A 25,134-nucleotide genomic window follows, 5' to 3' on the forward strand; every position below is an offset into this window, starting at 1 on the left:
AGAGTTTTGTGTGAAGACTTGAAAGTGTATCAAATAGAAGACATTCCAGCATAGCATGTGACTGACTGCTCTAGTGATACAAATCCAGTGTATCTGACTGTTGAAAGTAGAGCAGAAAAATTACATTGCAGAGTATCGGAGGAAAGCAAGTAAAGAGGGCAGTGCAACAATAGAAATAACTGGTTTACTGATGTCGTTCTCCCACCTGGTATGGTGTTTTTCTTGAACGTGATTTACATCGTATTTATTATGGCTACACTGGAGTCAGTGGTGAAACACCCACATCTCTTTAATTGTCTTAGTTTGACCATTGATTCAGGATGGATAGAATGAACCAAATACAATTCCAAGCACGTTATTGAACACATTCTGTGTACATTGTTTTTCCAATTGCCTAATTTGCTGTTCAAAATCCAGCTCAGCTCTTTCCAGTTTTCTTTCATTCCAAACCAAACAAACCCTCAGATCATAAGATAAGGCAGTATCACTAACGTGCTTTCTGAGGCCCTCAAAATAAAAAAGCTTGGTAATTTTGCAATGATTCATTGTGAAAGGTATTCACCTTTGCTGCTTGGATTTAAAAAAAAATAATGTTATCTTTCAGTAACATTTGCAGAACTTATAGTTACAAAAGCGGTTTGCCTAGACCTTGTTCACCAAAAAGACTGTTTAAGTTCGTTGCTCTGTGGCTAGACTTTGGAACATGTTTTTCTTTGTTGGTGTCAGTGGGAGCAGAATCAAATTCCATGTATAAAAAAACTGAAGACTAGTGTTACATGTTTAATTTTCTTTAAACAACTTGTTCTGGGAGTTTGATTAATCTCAAAATGTTTAGACACAGGTCACAATTATGTGGCTGTCATTGGATTACTTTGTCTGCTTTTCAGGGACTTTTGACTCTCTGTTCTATGCTTCTGGGTCACTGCAGTGTTTCTACCAGTTTTGTAATTTTTTGTGTGCATTAGCAAATCCTTATCTCACAGTCAACTAGCAGGGACATTGTGACAGAGGACTTAGTGCTTTTAGATTAGAGGATTTTTATTATCTAAAATTAGCAGCTTGCTAGGCATTTTAACATGCAAAGAAGTTAAGTATAGTTCGCAGAGTTTGTAGTGCTATTTATTATTAAGGTTGCTCAATGCTTCTCATTTTTAGTTACTTATAGCTTTGAAAATATTAACAAGAGTAGTCTAGGATTTTATTCAGAAAACTTTAATTCAAAGCAGTGAAACCATTCCATAACCCGGGACGAAGACTCCAGAAAAGGGACCACAGTGTGCCGAAACTCAGATTTCCTAGGAATAGGAACGGAATGACTTGAAAGTGGGTAAGAAGGAATAGGAATGGAATGACTTGAAAGTGGATAAGAAGCAACGACTCATAAGTAAGACGCAGGAATGTGACAGGGACAATGGGAAGTTAATCTGTCAGGGATCGAAAGAAGAGAAGAAAAACTGGAGAAAAACAGTACATGTTCATTAAGGAAATTTTCTCTACATCATAAAAAGGCTGAGATTCCTACACTGTATCACTCTTTACAGCTACTTGTAATATCCTATCCCTGAAAAACATATTTCATTCTTGTGCAGCAGAATTGCAGTGGTTGTATTTACACAATCAGCTCCCTCTTATCAGAGGTAAAGAGGGATTTGGGCACCCTGTGTAATGTAAAATCTTTGATAATGTAGGCCCAGCTAAGAGCACCAAAATCAATGGGTTGCTCAGTCAGTGCTGCAAAACTCTGCAGAATGCAGAGACCTCTCAGTCCAGTAGCAGGGCTGTACCTGTAGTAGCTGGGCAGCCTCCCCTGCACTCTCTTGCTCCTGGGGTTACCCTGTCATCAGCTCAGCAGTCCTCAGCTGAAGCTAGAAGTCCTCATTGTGTTTGGTTTGTCACTACTCACAATCACGCAGCGATCTCTTTGCTGTTCTCCTTTGCTTTTGGCTGCAGTGAAGGGCGCAGGCTGACTTGAACTGGCTAAGATTTCTTCTGGAGCTGTACTTGAAGGCATCATAAGCTTTCATGGTACCAAAACTTATACCCATGAATAACTAAAAGTTGCTTAATTGAATTAACACCAGCAACAGCTAACTCTTCTGTAGTGGCAGTTTACAAACACTCATCCTTCCTGCATCCACTGCACTGACAGAAGTTTGCGCTGAGTCTGAAGATTTGTGCTGAACTGCACTGTAGTGACTGTAGTTGGCAGAATTATTTCATGTACTCAATTTTTTATGTTTCTATTTTATTTAGATAAATAATTAAATAATGGCTAAGATACCCTGTCAAAGTAATATCATTGATATTACGGATTCATTCTTCTTATGCATATGCATTAGAATTAAATGATTACTTCTTTTTTTTTTTCTTGGTGAGGTCCTTGCCTATTTTAACTGAAGAAATAGAATTCAGATTGCAAAGTTGATGACCAGGAATTTAAGTTGGTTTTAGCTTCATTATTCTGCATGAGTGTGTATGGTTTAATTGCTGCATGTTAATCTAAACTTGATTTGGAACAACTGTTTCTTCAAGGATTTTTCTGTTGTGCTCATGGGAGCATTTCACAAACAACTAAGAATTAATTTTCACATCTCCTAGATGGAAAGATATTTTGGCAATTTTTTTTGAAGACATGGTGGTATCATAGATGTATCAAAAAAAGTTTTAAATCATTTGGTAGTAATGATTATTTGTCATTAAACTGCAACTGCTGTACATTACCAATGACATTCTGCTGCTGATAGTGGAGATGTAGAAATATCCACTAATACAGTATTTAATCTTTGAAAATAAGACAAAACAGAGCAAATTTTTAAAAAAGCTTTTAAAATTTAAAATACTTTGAGGTCCATGTTAGTAGTATATGTTAGTACTGATTTTAAAAAGCAAAACATAAAAGACTTGTCAGTGCAGGATTTTTTCCTGTCTTTAAGGTATGGCATTATACATGCTGGTGGTATAGGAAAGTACCTCAGTGACTGGATCCTTGAGGGGGAACCTCCATTTGACCTGATAGAAGTAGATCCAAACCGCTATGGAAAGTGGACCACTACAGAATACACAGCAGCCAAAGCAAGAGAATCTTATGGCTTTAATAACATTGGTAAGAAGATATATTTTTAAATACATTTATGTCCTGAAGATGAATTGCAGCAAAGCCTCTATCTAGATTTCTCTGTTTATAGATGTGTTTTCTATCTTGGATGATGATCTTAGTATGCTATAGCTTTTGGTGATTTTTGTTTTGTTTTGTTTTGTTTTGTTTTTTCTCACTCTAGTTGGTTACCCTAAAGAAGAAAGATTTGCTGGGAGACCAACAGAGAGAACCAGTGGGCTGTACGATTTGCTAAAGTCAAAATGTTCAATGGGATTTCATGCAGGATGGGAGCAACCTCATTGGTTCTACAAACCTGGAGATGAGACTGGATACAAGTAAATGAAAGACTACTTTTTTTTCTCCCCTGAAAAATTTGCATGATAGCAACAGGCAGGCAATTTAAATTAAATGAGAAGCATGCATTTATCATTAATTTCAGGAACAGGTATCTATTAGATTGATGTTCCATTCTTGCTTTTTCCATTGTTTAGAATACATTTTATTCTGATAATGCAGACATTTCAAAACACACATGAAGGTATCTTGTAACTGTTCTAGGTTTGAGATACCAGGAAGCAACCTAGCTCAAGGAAGAGCTTGGAAAACAACTTGTTCATTATAAACGTGTGTTTTTCTCCATCTCTTACTATTTGACCAGCAGCACAGTATAATATTTTCTTGAAAAAGTTCATTCTTCTCTGTGTAAGTGTCTGGTGAGGAGGAGCCCTATCTTCTTTTGGTATTTTTTTCCCTTCTCTATGTCTGCCCACCCTGCCTGCATCAGGGAGTTTCCAGCAAATAAATATTTTCTATGGGGATATTGGAGCCTAATCTAAATGAGGCTCATAAAGGAATAAAGAGACACATTTTTCTGTTCAGAAATAAAGCCTTTGAGACCTTAAACTTATATAAATGATTCATCAACAAAGTATGCTTAAATTTACTCATGACAGACTTATTCTAACACTTGAACAGTTCAGTTTATTATACAAAGTGGCTGATATAGTATCAACCCATATCTTTCTGTGTTGTTAAAGGATTTTAATTATTAAGCTGTGTTAAACTAAGGAAAATATTGGGTAAGGCATCTACAATTAGAAAGTCTATCTCTTTTGGATGGTTATTAAACTGAAAAAACTGAAGACTACATTTTGCTGAAAAGAGCACAAAATTTCTAAATTGTGTTTTATGTGTCTAAATGCTCTGTTTCAGACCCAGTTTTCGGCGCACAAATTGGTTTGACCCTGTGGGTCGTGAATATAAACAGGTTATGGAAAAAGTTGGTGTGATTGACCTGTCACCATTTGGCAAGTTTAAAGTAAAAGGCACAGATTCTGTTAAGCTACTTGATCATCTATTTGCAAATGTTGTTCCAAAGGTAAATGGGACAGTGGTAACTGTTGTAATCTAGAACTTAGACAAGATCTGTTTCAGATATGGAAAATGAAGCATAATATTATTCCCGTATATCTCAGATACCAAATACACAGATCCTTTGGAGAAGTTTCTGTGTCAGACGTATTGCACTCAGTTAAGAGCACACAAGTGGAGTTTATACTAGGGTACTACCTAGTACCTAGTAGTAGTTTATACACAGAAGTACCTTTTGGCAGAGATCATTGAATCAGAATGGATGAGGTTCGAAGGGACCTCTGGATATCATCTCGTCCAACCCGCTGTTGGACAAGCATCACATGGAACTCGTTGCTAGGAGTTTGTTCAGATGGCTTTTGAGTTAACTGGGCAACTGGTTCCTATGCTTAGCCACTTTATAGTAAAAAAATGTTTCCTTATGCTCAGACAACCTCCTGTGTTTCAAATCTTCTCCTAAAAAGTGCAAGTGAATCTTACATGGAATTTTTTTACAGTAGAATAGCTTGGCAGCTGCCTGCCTAAATTGTGGCAGCTCGAGCAGCAGAGCGGAACAGTGGAAGGGGCTCTGACCATAGCTGAATGAATTCCCAAGGGAGCAGCTATGTTGGCTTTTTTAAAATGCAACCTATTGTTTTCCTCCAGTCATATTGACTCTGCTTTACAGCTGGCTGCCTGGTGCAGGCAGGGTTGCAAATATTCAGGAGATTCTGCTTTCACCTCACATGTATCGTTTCTTCACGAGACGGCTGTTCCTAGATCCTCAGAGTATGATCCTGTTCTCAAAAATGGCATACCATGACAAACTACCCCGGGTTTCTCATTCTTGGTCTTAAAGTTTTGGTAGGGCTCCATGAATCCTTTTTATTTCCTGCTTTGTGAACCACTCTTCTGTAGTGTCTAACTTTAGAGATACACCCCAGCAAGTAGATTGTTCCTTTCTGAAGTGACCCTGCGGTTCCAGGATGACTTGGGGTTGGTCGTTTCAGCACAGAATTTCTCTAAGTACTTGCAGTAGGTGATGGTTTTTGTTGCTTCAGACACCAAAGAGAGAAAACATAGGGAAACAACAAGTACACTGAGACTGTAGTTTTGAAGATAGAGAAGCTCTTCTGAAAGGTTAAAGTCAACTGAATGGGAAGGCACAAGATTGATATCCTAGGAGAAAGAAGAACTTGAATTGCCATGTAGTCATTTTTTACTGTATTAATTTTGTGATAACAATATAAATTGAAAGTTTGTCTTCAGTCTAGCTTGGGGTAGAGGCAGAGTAACTGCGTAATCAGTGGACATGGATAACACTTGCTGAATATATTTATGTGGTACAGGGAAATCCAGATTAAATAGGAAATTATGAGAACAGCCAAGTGCTTTCTATGGAGTTTAATCAGCTATGGTAAGGGAAAGTTAGGGGGCAAAGCAGAAGGTGCAGTTTATGAGTCCACTTAAAAATCCAGCCTTCGTAACAGTTGTTACTTAAGCTGCCTGATTTTTAGTACCATTCATGCTTGCCTCCATCTTAAAATAATCCAGTGGAGTTACCAGAGATATACTTGTATTGCAACTGGACTGAGTGTGACCAGCATCAGGTCCTGAAAATTCAACTATATGCCTGTAATATGCCAGTAACTATGGCATAATTAATTAATGTAGTAAGACCTGAAAAATAATCTTAGTATCAGAAATATTTTTCAGGTCTCTGTTCATTGTATGGAATCTGGCCACTGACAGGGTTATTCACAAGGTTCTGTGAAAGTAAAATGAAATAAAAGAGACTAAATTCTGCATCTGAAACCAGGCCAGCACAACAGCCATGGCACATTCATATTTCTGTTTCTATGGATGATATATGTATGAACATGTGTGTGTTTTATGGTCACTGCTAAGTAACTGTTACCTGAAATTTTGTCTCTAGGGACTTTTGTCTCTGATTCAAATGTGCAGAGATATAGATTCATAGTCAGCAACTACAAAAAATAGAAAAGCATATATAAATCAGGGCCACAAAAGCATAAGCCAGCTCAGTATTTCTCCCTTTATAGTAAGGGGAAAAGCGTATTTTATTCTCTTGGGACCTGAAAACCTTATTGACAGGATTGAAAAAGAATATTCATGTCAATTACATGGAGAATTTTTTATTTAGATGAAGGAAACAAACTAAAGTTGATTGAATTTGAATTGAAAATGCATTCTGAAAACAAATGTAGCTTAAGACTGCCTTGTGTAATGCATAATTAAGAAATATTTATAAAGGTCTTGATTTATCTTATTTTTAAAATTTCCATTTTTTCTATAAAGGAAGAAGTGAAGTTTCTACTCCAAAGCTTAAGATTGGCCAGCTGTGTATCTCTCCACTCCTATTCTGGCATAGCAGAGCAAACATTAAAAAATTGTTTTTTCAAATAAAGAAAAATAACCGTGTATTTAATGACGTTTAAGAATTCAAAGGTTTTATTTTGCATTCTTAATAATCACAAATTTTACTCTGTAGGTGGGTTCCACAAATATAAGCCATATGTTAACACCCAGAGGAAAAGTTTATGCTGAGCTAACCGTGTCTCAACTGTATCCTGGAGAATTCATGCTTGTAACTGGGTCAGGGTCAGAACTCCATGATCTGAGGTTAGTGTATTTTTTAATGCAGTAAGTACATAGTGCTATACAGTCACATTAGTACAGAAACATTTTTACTGAGTTCCAAATTCTCTATTATTACTCAACAACTTTTTCACAAAGTTCACGAGAGTTCTACTTCTTAATTGATTTTAGTTTCTTAGAAAGTTGGTTGACTTGAATTCCGAAGTATAAGCACTTGGATATTGGATTATCGCTGATGTAAAAAGATGGAGAACTTGCTAACAGTTATGTAATATACTTTGTTGGAGGCAGTTCTTGTTTTGTTGTTGAACCTGTTTGTCTTTGGCATTGTATGATGTAACACAGCACGGCTGTTCCTTTCTAGTGCGTTCTCTTACGCAAAAAAAAGAAAATTGGCTCTTAACAGGGATGACCCCAGAGGCACTGACCTGGCCCATACAGACAGGAAGTGCAGTCTTTGTGATACTGTGGTACTGTCTTCTGCTTTGGGCTCTGGGGTCACAGAGTGAAACAACAGAAAGAAAGAAAAAAGTAGAAGCAGTTGCAGGATGACTTCACAAAATAACTTTTCATAGATGAGCATTGGAATTGACATTTCTAGTGCTCGTCTTTACTGGAGGCTGCTGGCAAATCAGTTAATCAAAATGAATCAACACATTAAAGACTGAAATTCACTACCCTAACTGGCAAAGAATAATGTACTGTTTCATAGCAGCCTCACAGTAATCAGTAGGAACATTGCCACATTCAGGAAACAAATGGCAGAGCCAGATCTAATGTATTTAATTCTACAGATTTTCGGCAGTCCTGTTTGGTACTTGCTAGGCCTGAGATCTTATAATACTGCTTAACAATGTAGTACTCTGTAAGATTTTTAAATATACCCATTTTATTTATTTTCTGAGCTTCCTGAAAGATAATTTGCAGCTGTTGTTTTGGATTAAATCCAAACTGAACTCGCTGCCAATACTTTAAATGTTGTATTCAGGAAGGAACAAACCTGCTTGTACATTTCTGTTGTCACAGCAATTTATTTAGAGACTTCCTATGTTCATCGTGTTTATTCCTTACTCTTTTTGTATCTTGACATTTTATTAACAGATTCTGGATCCAAAACCAAATCAGTCGTCATTGTAGGAGATCACTTATTTCTCTTACCTTAAAAATACTGTTCTACCCATTTAAATGCTGTTCTTTCCTGGCTGTATCTCAGATGCCTGTGTTCCTGTATCAGTGTCTCACCAGAAAACTCTTTTTAACATCAAGGTTGGATTTGTCTATCTAATGTAGCACATAGTTTTTTTGGTTTTGAGAGTGTGGGACTGGGAGCTGCTGGGGAAATGAACACTAACAATAAATAACTCCTAGTAAAATCTTACTAAATTCATTTTTTTCGAAAGAAGTGTAACATCGGTGTTGTGTTTTATGTTCAGATGGATAGAAGAGAAAGTAACAAGAGATGGATACAAAGTTGAAATAGAAAACATGACAGATGAGATGGGAGTACTTAGTGTAGCAGGTCCGTATGCACGACAGGTCCTCCAGAAACTGGCAAATGAAGATCTCAGTGACACTTCGTTTAAGTTTCTCCAGTGTAGACATCTGAAACTTTCCAATATTGCTGTTACTGCCATTAGGATATCTTACACAGGTAAGCAATAGAAAAAACATACACTTAAGAAAAGAGACAATGAATAAAATAATAAATGTCACTAAAATTATGTTGAAATCTAAGTCTCATCATGTATTCATAAGAAGTAGGTTTGTTACACTTTACATATAAGTATGGGTGGAATCACAGTACATTGATTTTCAAATGTGATATGGTCAGGGTCTGTGCTGAGTTTTCCCAAGACCTTTTTCTCTAGAAATACCCTATAGTGTAAATATTGATTTTGCAAAACAAAAGGCCAGTTCTGATAACCTCTTCGGTATTTGCTGCAAAACCAGCGTCAAGAATTGGTTTTGGTTTACTGTATATTAGTGTTTGTAATGTGCCTTGGAAATGTAATGCTGTAGTGCTTAATGTTTGGCTTTCCCAGTTACTTTTTACTTTTATTTCTTTTTACATCCATTTGGAGTGTAATAGACTGAATTCAGAGCATTCTGAAGCAGCTGAAGTCTTCGTAATTCATATTCTCTTTCTGTTGTGCTAAATATGTTACAATACACTCATTCTTATTTACATTCAGTTACATTTGCTGTTCACTTGCCAAGTCATCATCTGTTTACAATGTCCTTAATTTATCATTGTGACTTTGTTACATGACCTTTTCTTATCAGTTATTTTGATGGTTTTTTTACCCACAGTTTTCAGTTAACAGTTTAAATTTGAATAATAGTACCACTGCTTAAATGTAGGGAACAAATCCTCTGGTAGTTCTTGCTGGGAATTAGATTTGCTATATGATAGAATTGACTCTACAGTGTGAATTAAGACAGCATTGACTCTCACTTTTGACCAAGGAAAGGAGTGTATTTATTAGGATCATTTAACTGAGCTGATAAAAATAATAATCTTGTTTGTGTAACAGGTGAATTGGGCTGGGAGCTCTACCATAGAAAGGAAGATTCTGTACCTCTTTACAGTGCAATCATGGAAGCTGGCCAAAAAGAGGGAATTGATAACTTTGGAACATATGCTCTAAATGCTTTAAGGCTGGAAAAAGGTTTCCGAGCCTGGGGAGCAGAGGTCAGGAAATAGAACTTCCTTATTATTCTTTCTGGAGGTTTGGGGTTTTTTGGAGGGGGCGAGTGTTGTGTTAGTGGGGTTGTTTATTTAATTTTTTTATTTTCTTGTGACTATGCAGCTTTTAGTCATAGTTAGCATAGCTGTTATTTGTACCAGTTTCTCAGTTTAGCATTAAAAGAAAATTTTCCTCAAGCAGGAAAAGCTGCTATAATTTTTACTGGTGATTTTCTAAAGACAACTGGTGTAGCCCATTGCATTGCTGGCAAAGAAACACTTATTTTGATTCACGGATGGTTTTCCCTCTTGTGTATAACAAAATTATGAGTGTTTTGCTGAGCTCTAGTGTTTTAAAATCAAAGGTTTGGCTGACAGGTTCTCAAAATGTTTTATTTCTGTAATAACTATGTCATGAGAGGCAAATTCTTTTTGCTTCAAAATGTATTTGGAACTTTTTCATTTCCCATTACCTTGTTCCTGCAGAATTTGCTCACTCATAATAAAGAATTACTCAGGGGGCCTAGGGAATTTTGGGGGAAATCAGTATAATTTCATTTTACATGAAACTTTTCCTTTGGAAATGAAAGAACTCAAGAGGTTGAAATGGTGGGAATTTAGGGGTCCTTTTGGTTTGCCATGTGCTAATTATTTTCGTTCTTTCTTCAAGTGCTGCCTAACGAATTATTCTCCCTGCACCTCATGGGAAGGTGGTGAATGAAATTTGCTTTGTGTTTTATTTCCCTCTCCAGCTAAGCCACTCGGCTGTATTGTAAATGGTGTGCATACCTCAGTTACTCAGTCTTCTGAGGTTCCATTCTGCTTTGATGAAAAATCCTATTTCTTACTGAAATGTGTTTACTTTCCATGTGGAAACTTAGATGACTGGTTTACACATCCATATGTTACATTGAGCGTGATAGTAGATACACTGAATCCCATATTGGAAGCTTGCTGGGTATTCAGACAGAAGTTGTGCATAGTAGAAGACTTTGACACAGGAGTAAATAGAAGGATGTATAAAATGAATAAATAAACCCCCCAAACCAAGAGCTATGATGGTCCATCATGTATGGATGGTGAATTTGTATCTTTTAACAGATGAACTGTGACACTAATCCCTTGGAAGCTGGACTGGAATATTTTGTAAAGCTAAACAAGGTATGTCTTACTATTTTCAAAATGCTCTATTATGTCCAAGCTTATTCTTTAAGTGTTTGAACATGAAAAATGCCATTAGCTGGAAAACAAAATAGATTTAGTAAATGAATGACACAACTATAATTATAATTACTTTATAAGTACCAACTTGTTTTAAAAAATCTTTCCCCATGTTTCTTGCTAACAAAATTATACATTAGATCAAGAAGTTGCAAATGCTAAATGTTGTCTATGTGATAAATAACTCTTTGTGATTTATTTTCAGAGAGAAATTTTAGTCATGTACTTTTTTAAACGTATAGTATATATATATTTATATGTACATATATATATATATACAGAAGTTGAACGAACCTGTTCATATTGTGAAAATATTCTACCTGTTTGTTCTTGTTAAAGCAGATATCTCTAGGATTTTTTTCCCTGGCTACCACTCTGGTACAACAATTACTGAAAAAACTATAATTTTTAGAACTGCTAGGGACAACTGATAACAGTAAGTTAAATATAAGTTAAACTAGTATATTGGTTAAAAGAATAATTAGTTGTTCTTGGAATTTTTGAAGAGGTCCTCTGCTCATAACTTGTTTTCACCTGATTTGAAGGCTAGAGAATGGAGCTAGTTGAATTTAACTGTGCAGTAAAAAAGAAAAGAAAGATGTTACTCTATCTCCTTTGATCAGCAAGCTCACTTTTCTTGTATTAATATTTTAGGAATTCAAATTCTGTTTTAGTCCAATAGATACAATAAATTGCTTGTATTTCTCTTTCCTGGTCCAAATGAATCACAAACCAAATGTCTAAACTCTGTCAAATAGAGACCTTTCCATGAAATATGATGAAATCATGTCCTGTGCGGATCTAAAGCCATCTGCTGCTATCTCCATCAACTCAAACAGCAGTTGGCTGCACAATGGATCTGAAATTTCTATCATGAAAATTCTGGTCCTAGAGATTTCAAGTGAGGTACCCTAAGTGATGGGTTATTTCTGACTTAATCTTTTGCTTCAATTTTTAATCTGTAAATTAAAGTATATGAGCGAGATGAAGAAGAAAATATGTTTGCAAAACATTTAAACTTGACAATGTTGTAATGTGATACAGTGACAAACTGTTATTATTTTTGCTTCTTTTATACCTGAAATGGTAATAAATTAGATAATAAATAGTCCTTGATATTTTTGCCATGTTATGTGGAGGCGCTGTAGAACTGATAAGAATCCCAAACTTTTAAGTTACAGCTCCACATAAAAAGCAAATCCTAAACTTTGCATAGGAAAGAATTATGGAAGCATGTTAAACTTAAAAGGATGCTTTTATATTATGAGACAACTTCACCAACCATAACAGGACAGTCCCAGGAAGGTGGTTTTCCTCTCACTGTTGAACCTGTCTGTAGAAGGTAAATTTCTTCAACCTATGCAGGAGTGAGGCAGGGTGCTCCCAAGGATGTCAATGGCACTTCCTACATGTAGTGGAGTTACAGCTCTCTCTACTGGGTAGTACAGTTTTGCCTTAATCAGAGGAAGTGACACATGCAAGGGAAATGCAGAATTTTATAGATTAGGATTAAGCTGCGTTTACCAATCAAGGCCTTTTCATTTTGAGGAGAGATTAGCAGGATTGCAGGGAATCGAGATAAAAGAAAAAATGTTACTATTACTTGTTTTTCTTTCCACTTCCTTTTGATACATCTGTTTGTTTTCCTTTTTTTTTCCCCCCTTTCCTTTAGTGTAAATAGGAAAGCAGCCATAAGGAGGGAAAGCTGTTGCTTGCCAAGATATCCATGCAGATCATATGAAGGCATTAATGTGCAGGAAGCACTTGATTCTTTACTGCTCTGCACGCTTCTCCTCATGGTTGAAATGCAGGGTTGGAGCAGTTCTCCAGAGCAGATACTCACATTGTAGACAAATGGGCATGAATGAATATCCTGCAGAAATGCAGGGTGTCAGCCTGAAACATTTGCCAGTTTTGCTAAACTAATGTGAAAAAGGAAATAATCAATGTTTTTTTATTGACTCAGATGAGGGCAGTTGTGACTGTATGTTGACGCTTCAGAGGTACCTGAGCTAATTCAGCTATTGGAAGCACTCTAAACACTGCAGCATGAAAAGCAGTGTGAGATTATTTACTCTGCTTCTTGGCAGTTTGAGTCCCAGTTCCATGCCTCTGGTTTTGTTGCACCATTCTTTACAGGCCGCCGTGACTGAACACAAGCAAAATACTCCTTTGTTATCTGTTTCTATTGTTGTGGAAACTTTCCCCTCAAAAAGGGGCAAACGAGATAAAAACTACAAGCAACATATACTTAAATACTTCTTTTTGACATTTTGGTCTGTTCGGCTCCTCACAAGGATCATTCCTTTAAGCATGCGCCCCCAGCTGGGGAAAGTGCTGATTTCTGTGTAAATTAGAACCAAAAGGCACTGTTGAGTTAATTACTAGAGTGCTTCTTACTGTGCAACAAACAGCTGAAATAGCTCACAAAACTGTTGTGAAAAGACTTCAGCATCAGTGAATCTTGAGTGGTATGTCACAGAAAATGAAAACACTTTCTAAACAGATTAAAATGAATGAAGAGCCAGATGCCAGTGAAGGTAATACGATCAAAAAGAATTTCTACAAGAGGACATTCAAATATCTGGGGAATATATATGAAGCAATGTAAAGTCCCCATAAAATCCTGGTAGTCTCTATGTTTAGAAAGCTTGGTATATAGATCATCTTCATGTACAAAAAGACTAGTAATTTTTTTGTGATGTATCATAGGAAAAACTTAAAAGCTTAAGCTGACTTTATTTTTCCTCACAGGGTATTAAATTATGACATGGCAATAAGTAAATCCATTTCAGCAGGGTTTCTGTGGCAACTTTCATTTTGTCAGTAAATCTGAGGCATTGTTCTAGGTGGTTTCCTCTAGACTCTGCTTGATAATCCCTTTTCACTAATGTTAGTGTTAGTTGCTTCCTGCACAGATGATCAGGATGGGCTGCAGTTAAACTAAAGTGGAGGGACACTAACAGGATTAATTTATAATTTAGAGTATAAAATGCTTTCATAACTTCCCAACAAAATCCTGTCCAGTTTAGCAATGGGATTTTTAAAAATATCTGTTGTCTTTCTTCTGGCTGTTCAATTACATTTAGTAAGTTAGATAAGTTGTTAGATAGCCTCATCTCATTAATAAGCACTCTGCTACTAAATATTCAATAGAGTCCTAATGTTAGTTACTGTGCCAGGAAATACACAGAATATCTTTTAAGAAGAAAATATGCAATTCTTTTTGGTCCACATCCAAGAATACTGTTCTGCACATTTGCACTTTCTCAGGTTTTTGAGTGCTCAAAGATGTAGCATATCACCTCTGAATGCTTAAAACAGCCTTATTTTCCTCCTGACTGCAATGGACCAGAAACCCTGTGAAACTTGATGTTAAAGGCCTTCATACCAGCTCACAGAAATTAATTTTTTTCAGAAGGATTTTTCTTGTGAATCCAATAATGACAACATTCCTGAAGAGCTCAAAGTCCGCAGTTGGCTGTTTGTGCGTTTGTGCTTGTGTTGCTATATCCAAGACTGCCATCTCCTGGTCACACTCTCTGCAGCAGCAGAGACTTGGGAACAGCACCGAAGCTTGGGAAGGGAGTGCAGTAGATGAAGGAAAGCCTTTGGAACTCTGCTCTAGGGTGCTCTTATAGGCCAGGATCCGAGTAGTTAACCCATATTTCGTTTGTTTCCACCAGGAGAAACTACTGCTTGCCAAGGCAGTGTTTCTTTGCCTCAGGCCTCTTCATGTACTGGGGCAGGTTTTTTGTTCTCAGTTCCAAACTTCTTTCCAGATTTTTCTATATACAGAATATTTTTTTTTTCTTTTCTCCTTTCCTTGTACACTTACCACTAATTGCATTTCATCTCCTCCAACCCTGCTCAGTAACTGCCTGAATGTCCTTTTGAAAACACACCTCTCAGGCTACAAGTGCTACCTCTTTTTCTCACCTTGACATCGGTGGTTTTTACTATGGCACCTGTTAGACACATGAGAATTTAATTGCTTTGGTATGCATTATGAATAGAAGTTTTGTCACGCCCGTCAGCTTCTTATAGGTGAGTGAATGACAAGATCCAGTCCTTGAGTATTGACCTAACCTCCAACATAACAATACGTAAGATATTATCTATCAGGAAACTAGGATGAGCAGTTCTAAGGATGTGTCTCCACCCTTTTATTCCTTTGATATCAGGTTTAGACTTACAGTTTTATGCCCTCCACTTTCTAGTCATTTGTTTCCGTCCTGGCCACTCTGCCAAAACTGTCCCTCAGTTGTTTAAGTCCAACTCGTGTTCCCATGGTCTTGGTGTGGAACAGCCTCAGCTTCAAGAATGCCTGTATCTCCCCCTGATTGCCATTGTCTGCCCTTGCTTCACTTCTCCAGCTTGCATCCCTTCGTTCTGAGAGGAATGACTACAACAGTGGTCACTGACCCCACTCCATAACCTGGAATAAGGTTGTGTTTCATGCCAGCTTTACTCCACACAAGAAAGGGAAGAGGAGGAAGAAAGAACAGAGGCTTTACTGAAGAAGGGATAGGGATAGGAAAAAGGATGGAGTGATGGATAGGAAATTTGGGATGGGGCATAGTATTTCCCCCTCCCACTTTTGATCCCCATTTATTATGCCTATAACATATTAATTGAGTGTACTTTTCCACCTAAATCCTGTCCCCATTCAAATTTAAGTTTAGGAGTGGAACCATATTCTATCATTACTTCATTTGGTGTCCAGAGGGTCAAAAACCAGAAGATTTATTCCGTAAATTTACAGCTGAGGAAACATGTTAGAAAGGGTCTGCAAAGATTTTGTTATATGTATAAAATGCACATCTAGGTGACTCCCTGTCTGCTTATTGGGCCATGTAAAGGAATAAGCACGCACTAAGATAGGGATTTTGAGCCAAAATAATTCAGTAATTCATCAGTTGTTTGTATCATACCAATTTCCTACAGCTGACTGCATACAAGAAAGGCTTAGGTAGATTGAATGAAAGATGCATTGGTGCAGGTGCCATACATACAGACTGGCCATCTCCCTTACAAAACTCTTTTGTGCTGTGTAAGCTGTAGCTTTGATTTTCTACAGAAAAAGAAACTTGTCAAATATTTGCTGTCTGAGAAGAAAAATTGTCTTCATTTGTCAGGCTGGTGAGGCAGATATAATTTGGAGTGTTACCCTGAAATAATTAAAAAGCATCTAGCTAAGAAAATTTTCAAAATACTGTATAGAGGCTGTCTCCAGTGTGTTGTAACGTTATGGTTATAGCAGATCACAGCAGCTGTGCTGCCTTACTCAGTTGGGTGACTCTGTGTTCATTATTTGGTTCTATGCCCATAGTCCTAAGTGGTATACTGAATAAATTACAACCGTTCCTTGTTGAGAGAGTTGTATGTCTTCACTGCAAGTTGCTGTTGAACAAATACAGCATATTTCTTTTTAGATACTTCGACTTTATTCTGATAAACGGCACAGTCTAAAATTTTTTGACAGGTCTGTAGATAATTTCTATGCCTTTGCTTCCCTTAACTAGAAGAGGTTTTTACAGAGGATTGGAATTAGGATTGGGGTGCCATTGAAAGCCAGGTATATTTGAAACACAGTAAGTTAAACTCTTCCAGGTATTTCACTGTGAAAAAAGTCTCCTCATTGGTTATTGTCCTCTAAACTCTTTTTAAAAAACAGTGGGTTTATCTTGTGCTATCAAACACATGGCAACTAACACGAAGTAAAACCTGATAAGAAGGGTAAGGAAAATACATATATACAGCATGTTAATAGATGAAAATCAGTGGTATACCTTTAGCTATGTGCTATTTTAAAAATTTAGCTGATTTGTCTTTGTGATAGGATTTTCCATTTTAATATGTGTGTTATCTAACACACAAGTAAAAAGGAACAGCCCATCTTTTTATCTGGTGAGCTGCACTCAAATTAAATGAAGCTAAGCAGTAGATATTGTCTTTATCTTTGGTGTCTAAGAACTGTTATTTTATGTGAAAACCATTACATCTGCCAAAACTTAATGTTTTGGGAACTCATGCCAAGACAATGGAATGTCTTCTGTATTTTAAGCTTAGCTTTGTAGGACTGTCTTTACTTCAACTAGTATAAACATTTTACATTTTTCCTACATGTCAAGTCTTTTTTTTTTAAACTCTGACAGTGAAGAGCAGCTTTAAATTTTGTATTTGTTCAAGGTTGGAATTGTTTAGTGTTTTCATTTATTTCTCCTCTTTTTCTTCTCGTTTTTGGGTTTGTTTTGGTTTTGTTTCTTTTAATATATATTCATTTATTGGATTATACTGGTTTAAATACGATGTTTCTTTTAATATATATTCATTTATTGGATTATACTGGTTTAAATACGATTTTTTTGCATTATATTTTGCATGACAAAATAAAACAAATGGAAGCAATATGCAAACTGACTGTTTTTCTCCTAGAAAGAGGAAGCAGTCGTTACCAAAATAGCCAGACTGAGGTTGAATGCGTCAGCTTCCAAATCCTGTCTTGATTGGAATGCACATACACTTAAAAAGAAAAAATGAATAATGGTGGAAATATATTAGTGTGCAATTGACATGGGGGTACCCAAGAACTATAAAAGAAGTAAACTGAATTAGTTGCATTCCTATTGTTGGAATTTAAGAAGGTGCTTTAAATATTTAAATATAAATATATATATATAAATAGATAGAGATATCTCTATCTATAGATATCTATACATATCTATAGATATAGATATATATCTCTATCTATAGATATCTATATGTATCTATATATAGATATATATTTATCTATATCTATATCTATCTATATCTATATCTACAGATGCCCTTTTTTTGCAGTCGTGCGTTATATATACACATGTATTTTCACACATACATTTTTAAGCATGTTCACACAGTGTTCCAGTATGTATGTATACGTGTTTATGTATCTATACATGTAGATCCACACATTTTTGCAGTGAATATAACTATAACTAACTATAACTGTAACTATAACTATATATATATATATATGAGAGGTGTATATTTTGATGAGTTTGAATTCTAGGTTACATCCTGGTTATTTTTCCAAGCCATCATTCTAATAAGACTAGAATATTCTTAACTTCAATGAATAGAAAATAACAAAGAACAAGCCCTTTACATTAAATCCCCGTATGCATCTTCAGTTAGCATAATAGCTATGTAGTGGTTTAATCCAGGTGGCCAAAAGCTCAGCCCAGTTAAAATTAATTGGGAAAGAATTAAATTTTGTATCTGTAACCAACAGGCAAAAAATGTCCACATTTAGACATATTCTAAAGCCTGCTAGCTGCTTGCTCTAGTGGTTTCCATACCTAGAATATATAAAGTTGCGTTTGAATACTTGTGTTTAGTTCCTCACAAGTTGTGTTCTATGCGGGTAAATACCTGATATTACATTTGCATGAATAGGAAGGAATTGATTCAGTGCTAAGTATCCCTGTGGAATGTTTCCTTCTTGGTATTTCTCTTTGTTATGCAAAGCATTTTAGTCTGTGAGTCATGCTGTGGTATACAGTCTTATTTGCACTTCTAATTGTAGGTATCCTACAGTTGCCGATATCATGTAGTAGAAAAGTGAGAGGGAACTACCAGTAGATGGTTATTGTCTGGTTTGAGATCTTTCCTTTATATTTTGTGCAGCATCTTGACATTATATTCTAAAATGAATCCTCACAGGTTTTTTTCTGATCTGAGCTGTGTTTCATACCTTCTTTCCCCAAAGGGTGCCAGCTCTGATCCTTATGTACAGTATCTGCTTTATCCCCAGTTGAATCACCTTTATTTTCAGACTAACTGCTCCTTAACTGATTCATAAGCTGCTTTTCACAACTGCTTACAGAGCCTAGCCTTTCATGGTGCAAAATCTCTTCATCACTTCAGTAATTTCTTCTGAGCCTACAAACAGATTTATGTGAACGTGAAGAACTACAAGAACACGTGAACTAACTGTATAATATCTATTCCATGTACATGTTGCTTGTAATTCTCACAATGCAATAATTCTTTATTGACATTAAAGAACAGAAACAGTATTTTTGAAGACTTTAACAATATTTCATTTATTTTCCCTTAAACACTCATCAAATTAATATAATAACTGCTTCAGACCTAAGATCAACTGCCTTAAGATGGCTTTCACTGCTAGTGAATCAAAAGCTGAAAAGCTAGAGGACTTTGTAATTTCTGTTATGTTTCTGCCCATGGGGCAGGCTGGTGGGTGTCTGGTAATTTAGCTGAATACAGTTCTTTTGTTCTGTCTGATCTATGCCATAGTAGCAAAAATGGACATTATGAAGAATTTCTTCATAGAAAGGGTTGTTAAGCATTGGAAGGGCCTGCCCAGGGAGGTGATGGACTCAGCATCCCTGGAGATGTTCAAGAAACAACTGGACATGACACTTAGTGCTATGCTGTAGTTGACAAGGCAGTGATTGGTCAAAGAGCTTAGAGATCCTTTCCAACCTAAATGAGTCTGTGATAGAATCAGGCTAGTGGAATCAGCTCAATGGGATCAGATACAGTAAATACTGTTCTACATACCTTTGAGGGTTCAGAGAATTGCCAATGACTACCTCCATACTTGTCATACATTTGTGCAGTCTTCTTCTGGAAAAGAAGACTCTGAATGAGAATCTGCTTGTACCTTTCTAAGCAGGCTGAAAAAGGGAACTCCAAACAATAGTAGTATTCTTTACAAAACATGCTGCATTATCCCACAAAATGGTAGATATGGGAAAAAACCATACCTACCTTAAAACAAGAATATGGAGTAAACTGCCAGCTGTGCAGCCTGGCAGAGACACCAAAATGGAATACTGACAGGTTACTGTCATAAGTTGATGATGGCACCAAAAGGCAGTGAGTTGACAGAGCAAGGCCCAGGCTGTAGGATCTGAGTATCGGAATTCATTTCTTGTCATAGTCACTGAAATGATGCACAATCTTCTGGCTTACAACCCTAACTGAGCAGGTAGTCTTGTAACACAGCTCACTACAAACATGTTTCTACTACGTTGGAATTATGGATATTAAAGGCTGAGATCTAGGAAAACTGATATATGAATAAAGTTACCAAGATATACCAGTATAAAAATACCAAGATACAAGATATACTATCTGCCAAAGATTTGATTTCATCTGTATTTCATACAAAATACTTAAGTGACAGGCAAATACATTGAGATACATTTAGATATTTATATCTCTAAAAATTTTGGAGAACCCAAATAAACATATATCATCATTATCTTGTATTATTTCAGGCAGCAGACTTTACAGGAAAACAAGCACTGAAGCAGATTAAAGAAAAGGGGCTCAAACGACGACTGGTATATCTCATCCTGGAAACAGATAATGTTGATCCAGAGGGAAACGAAAGTGTGTGGCACAATGGCAAGGCAAGGAAGGACTGTAGTTCATGTTACAAAAAATCAGTCTTAATTCTCCATGAACAGAATCTTTGTGTTTCAAGTGTGAATGCGTTATTTCTATTTTACTGGCACAGAACTATTTGAAGCTATGATAACCACTCTAATCTTCAAGCAAAAGTAAAGACTACCTAAATACCTACAGAGAAGATGTGAAATGATATCGAGTCTCTGAAACTAGGGTTGGAACAGAGACAAAATATTGTCATCCGTTCTCTTTTCTGCAAGTTCACCATTGTCCTAAGAACACTTTCAATACCTAAAGTAAATGAAACAATAGTAAAGTTTGGGGCTCCACACCTCAGCACAGATAATGTGTTGAAATAGTCACTAGCAGTTACATTGTTATAGATAATAAACATATGCAAGTGTATTGTATATGTTTCAGTGACAACTTAACTGAACATAAAAAGAATAGGCTATTTTTTCAAGGAGCAAAATATTCCCAGTTTCAGGTGGTGTTATTATCTGTTGAGAATATTATGAACTGCACGACACACCTGAAACTTGCTTGATATCTGAAGTGTATAAACAAAACGTGAGACGTCTAGTTGTTTGGGTTGTTGGTTGGGGTTTAATTTTCAGAAAATCTTGCTGTGTCTTGAAAATAAATACAACTGGTTTGGGGTTTTTTTCAGGTTATTGGCAATACCACATCTGGATGTTTCAGTTACGGAGCTCAGCAGAGTCTAGCTTTTGCATATGTTCCCATGGAACTCAGCAAAGTTGGACAGAAATTGGAAGTTGAACTTTTAGGTAAAAATTATCCAGCAACTATTATACAAGAACCACTGGTGCTGACTGAACCAACGAGAATGCGCCTTCAGAGAAAGGGTGAAAGTCCCAAAATATAAACACAGATGAAGATACAGAAAATTGTGCAGTAGAAAATAGTACCATTAATATGCATAAAATTACGATAATTAAACTACTTAGATTTGCAAATTACTAAATACAAGATCTTCAATGCCATACATGAGTGAGAAATTCCACGGCGTTACGTCCTACTTCCTTGTATGCGCTGTTCACATTAGAGAGCTGAGCAGAGTTATGAACCACTGTGTGCTCTGTTTCCCAGCAGCAAGCACTTGTGAGCAGAAAGTGGCAGAGAATGAGTACATCATTGATTCGGCTTGCTCCCACATTGGCTGTCAGATTTGCATTAATCCATACGAGAAAGGTGCTCTTGATAGTGTCCAATAGCAAATTACTCCCCCTCCCTCACACTAACAGTTCCTCCTTTGCCTGCCCTTGAGGTAAAGTAGCTTATCCTGCCTACTTTACAACATGAATAGCAAACTTAACATAAAATCATATTAGTAGTTCTACACAGACTGCTTCATAAAGAATTGAAAGACATCCCACCATTAAAATAATAAAGGCATTATTAAAGGCAAACTGAATTCCTGGCATTTTTTCTCTGCGTGTCAGCCTGGCAGAAATTCTCACAGAAGACCAAAATCTAGTTCTTCTCAATGAAACAGTTGTAGGAAGCCCATTTTTCACTGCTTTACATAAATCCTCTGGCAGATTACATGTAATATCCTACAACAAACAGTAGGTTATCATTTGATTTCTGAACAAAGCTTAAATTACAGATTTACTGTATTAAATCTGAAGAGCTAGACTGGTGCCAAAGACGGTCACTTTTTCTTTACTGGTAATTATAGATTGAAGCAACAGTAAGAGCCATATATTATTACACAGAAGTATTAACAATGAAAAAATACAATTAAAGTCAGAGCAAAGGAGCTTTATTGAGTGTTAAATATTCAATAACCCACGTAAGCAGGATTGGGAGTGTGTATGATGGGAACACACTAAATTAACAAAACAGTCCTCTGGAATTCAATAATATGCTCAACAATTCTTCTGAATAAGCTATAGATAAATGTTTTCAAAGTATGTATGAGTCATGTCCAAAATGCACTTTCTTCGAGGGAGTTGGTGCTTCTAAATCTTCAGCAAAGAAGCAAATGTAGAAATAGTATATACCAGGAGAAACATAATTTGAGTAATGAACACTCACTCTTGATAAAGTAAGCTGACATTACATTGTGCTGTTTCAAATATCTTTTACAAAGCAGGTCAAAATTAAATACATGAGCTTTGCCAGTTTGCAGGTAGTACTATCTTGAATGAAAAATCCATTCAGAAATTATTCTCTGTTATACTTTCATGAGTGATTCGGTTCTATTATGCTGAACCATCAGATTGTTACTTTTTCTAAAGATAACATTATTTGTAATGAGGCGTGTAACCACTGTGTCTCTGAAAGTTAGGAAATCTGAAGTACAACATGATGCCAAATGGTTTTGCTTAGACTATGGAGGAAAAGAGCTATGCTTAGGAACACAGTTTTGAATTTCAGTATTTTCCAAGATTATGCAAATTCACTAGACACCACATCCTGGAGTGTAGTGCAACAGTTACTCTGAGACAGATTCACCTATACTTTCCTAATTAGCTTTGCTGTGCCAAAAGTGTTCCAACAATGCCTCTGTATCCCAGCCTGACAGTTACAATCAGGTTTGTAACTCCTTTTCTGACTCAGAAGAAAGATTAATACATCAACCAGATCAATCTGACTGCAGAAGGGACAGGCTTTCTGCAGCCTGAGCAAAGAGTAATGAATAGCAGATATAATTCCTACAGCCAAGTGAACTCAGAAGCTGTACCCTCCGTGAGCTTGTACTGCATTTCCAGCTGTAACCTCCCAACCCCATTACTCCATGTAGCTGATGCAGACCTCTCTCATTTTACAGTGTACTATTACACAGGCCCGTACACTGATTTCTTTGTGGGTTTCTCACTGACAGCTCTTGTCACCCAAGTCTCACCAAGATCAAGCTTTGTCCAATTAGTGGAAGCTGTATGAGGAGTGGCTGAGGTCACAGCTTCCTCCTGAGGGACAGATACTGATCTCTTTTCTGTGGTAACTGGTGACAGAACCCAAGGGAACGGCCTGAAGCCTAGCTGGGGCAGGTTTAGGTTGGATATTAGGAGAAGGTTCTTCACCCATAGGGTTTTTGGGCACTGGAGCAGGTTCCTCAGGGAAATGGTCATGGCAACAAATTTGTCAGAGTTCAACGAGTGTTTGGACAATGCTTTCAGGCATGGAGTGTGATTCTTGGGGTTGTCCTGTGCAGGACCAGGAGTTGGCCTCAATGAGTCTTGTGGGTCCTTTCCAATTCAGCATATTCCATGATTCTAAGTTTCATTTAACTTCAAGATTTAGATAAGCTAACAATGTGTCATGATGTTTCTGGGACAAGGCAATATAAAGTTTATTTGCTGCAGCCAACTTACAAGACTAAAACAACTTCACTGACCACATATAAGGCAAATGGAGTATCTTGTTGCTCTCTGTTACTTCTGAAGAATGTCTGTGCTTTCTCTTTAGCAATGAATTCAGGAGCAGAGACATCAGATTTAGTTTTAAGCAAGGACAGCCAAGAATTAGAAGTGCTGTAGCTGATAGCCATGTTTGAAAGTGCTTCCTAGTTGACCTGGCTTCTTTTTTACTGCTCTGATACCCAAGTCAGCTTATTGATTATTCATCAGAACAGTTCAACATTGCATTCTGCACAGCACAGATAAATGAAACAATATCAAGACAAAGCTTTACAAATCGTGCCCACATAGAGGTTCACATACATAAGTCAAATTTTTAAGGTTTTTTTTTTAAAAAAGTACCTAAACCTGAAGAAATGGGGTGGGGGAAATGTTCAGCAGCTATCGTAGTTTCCTGTCACTTCTTCTTTTCATTACAGATTGAGCTATGGTGTTGCCTAAACTTGTGCCAAGACGCAGCAAGAGGAAGTGAATAGAAGCAAGAATGTTTAAGTAGCACATCTGAGTTTCGAGAGAGCTTCTAACCAATCAAACAGAAATACCAGTGTAGAAAGACTGGCAGAGGCTTCTTTACAGTCTTTCTCAACCTCATTAGCTAACAGAGGAGAAACAACTGCAATGAGGTGAAAAAATGACAGTTGGTCATCTAGGAAATTTTCTGAAATTCTCAGATCAGGATATGTAAAAAGCAGTTTTCTCTAACACATTTTTTGTCATTTTCCTATATTTTTCCATCTCCAGAGTTTTTGCACACCAGAGTAGATGTTACTATTACCATTTGAATTTTTCTTCCCAGTGTGCATGTGCTATGTCAAAAAGTGTCCAATTCATGCTTTGTATGGCATGATAAATCCACACTGATACTGTAACCTTGTGTGTCACTCTAATGACTTCTTTACTCACTGATCCCAAAACAACATCCAAATTATTCAACCCCAAATTCAGAAAAGATAAACTGAAACATAAGAGACTGAGCATAGACCATTTCCTGGATTTATTCTTTTGATTCAAGAGAATACTGTCTGAGATAGTTTGTTCTGATTGGGATTCCAATTCCCTCAACTAGTAATAAAATAAAATTAAATTAACCCCCAAAATATTAGAAAATATGACAGGCAGAAATATCCAGACTGTGACTGTGCAGTATCTGCAGTATATATTCAAGACAGTTCAATTTAATGTTTTAACTATGGTCAGGCAACGAGATTATCCAGTTCTAGTGGAGCAGGATAACCAGTAACTCTTGACACTTCTCTACAAGGAAATATGAATTCAGCTACACTTGAACACTGTGATAACTTTGGAAGTATGAAAGGTGAAATGAAAGAATTTATGAATTATAGAAATTA

At 36.6% G+C, this 25,134-nt stretch overlaps 1 protein-coding gene across 2 annotated transcripts in view; it reads left to right on the forward strand.

Moving 5' to 3' along the window:
* Positions 1-21,829, forward strand: part of DMGDH (dimethylglycine dehydrogenase) — a 42,198-nt gene extending 20,369 nt beyond the window's left edge. For both annotated transcript variants that reach the window (XM_042028866.1, XM_042028867.1), the window contains exons 8-16: positions 2,934-3,103; positions 3,279-3,432; positions 4,310-4,475; positions 6,960-7,090; positions 8,500-8,717; positions 9,601-9,758; positions 10,854-10,913; positions 20,267-20,401; positions 21,070-21,829. In XM_042028866.1, coding sequence (XP_041884800.1) covers positions 2,934-3,103; positions 3,279-3,432; positions 4,310-4,475; positions 6,960-7,090; positions 8,500-8,717; positions 9,601-9,758; positions 10,854-10,913; positions 20,267-20,401; positions 21,070-21,285 — 1,408 coding nt within the window. In that variant the 3' untranslated portion in view covers positions 21,286-21,829. The remainder of the gene's footprint in view (positions 1-2,933; positions 3,104-3,278; positions 3,433-4,309; positions 4,476-6,959; positions 7,091-8,499; positions 8,718-9,600; positions 9,759-10,853; positions 10,914-20,266; positions 20,402-21,069) is intronic.
* The last annotated feature ends 3,305 nt before the right edge of the window (positions 21,830-25,134 follow it).

Source organism: Corvus kubaryi, unplaced genomic scaffold (genome assembly GCF_017639235.1).
Source record: "Corvus kubaryi isolate FWS band 111438036 unplaced genomic scaffold, C.kubaryi_AGA036_p1.0 37308, whole genome shotgun sequence".
NCBI classification, from domain to species: domain Eukaryota; kingdom Metazoa; phylum Chordata; class Aves; order Passeriformes; family Corvidae; genus Corvus; species Corvus kubaryi.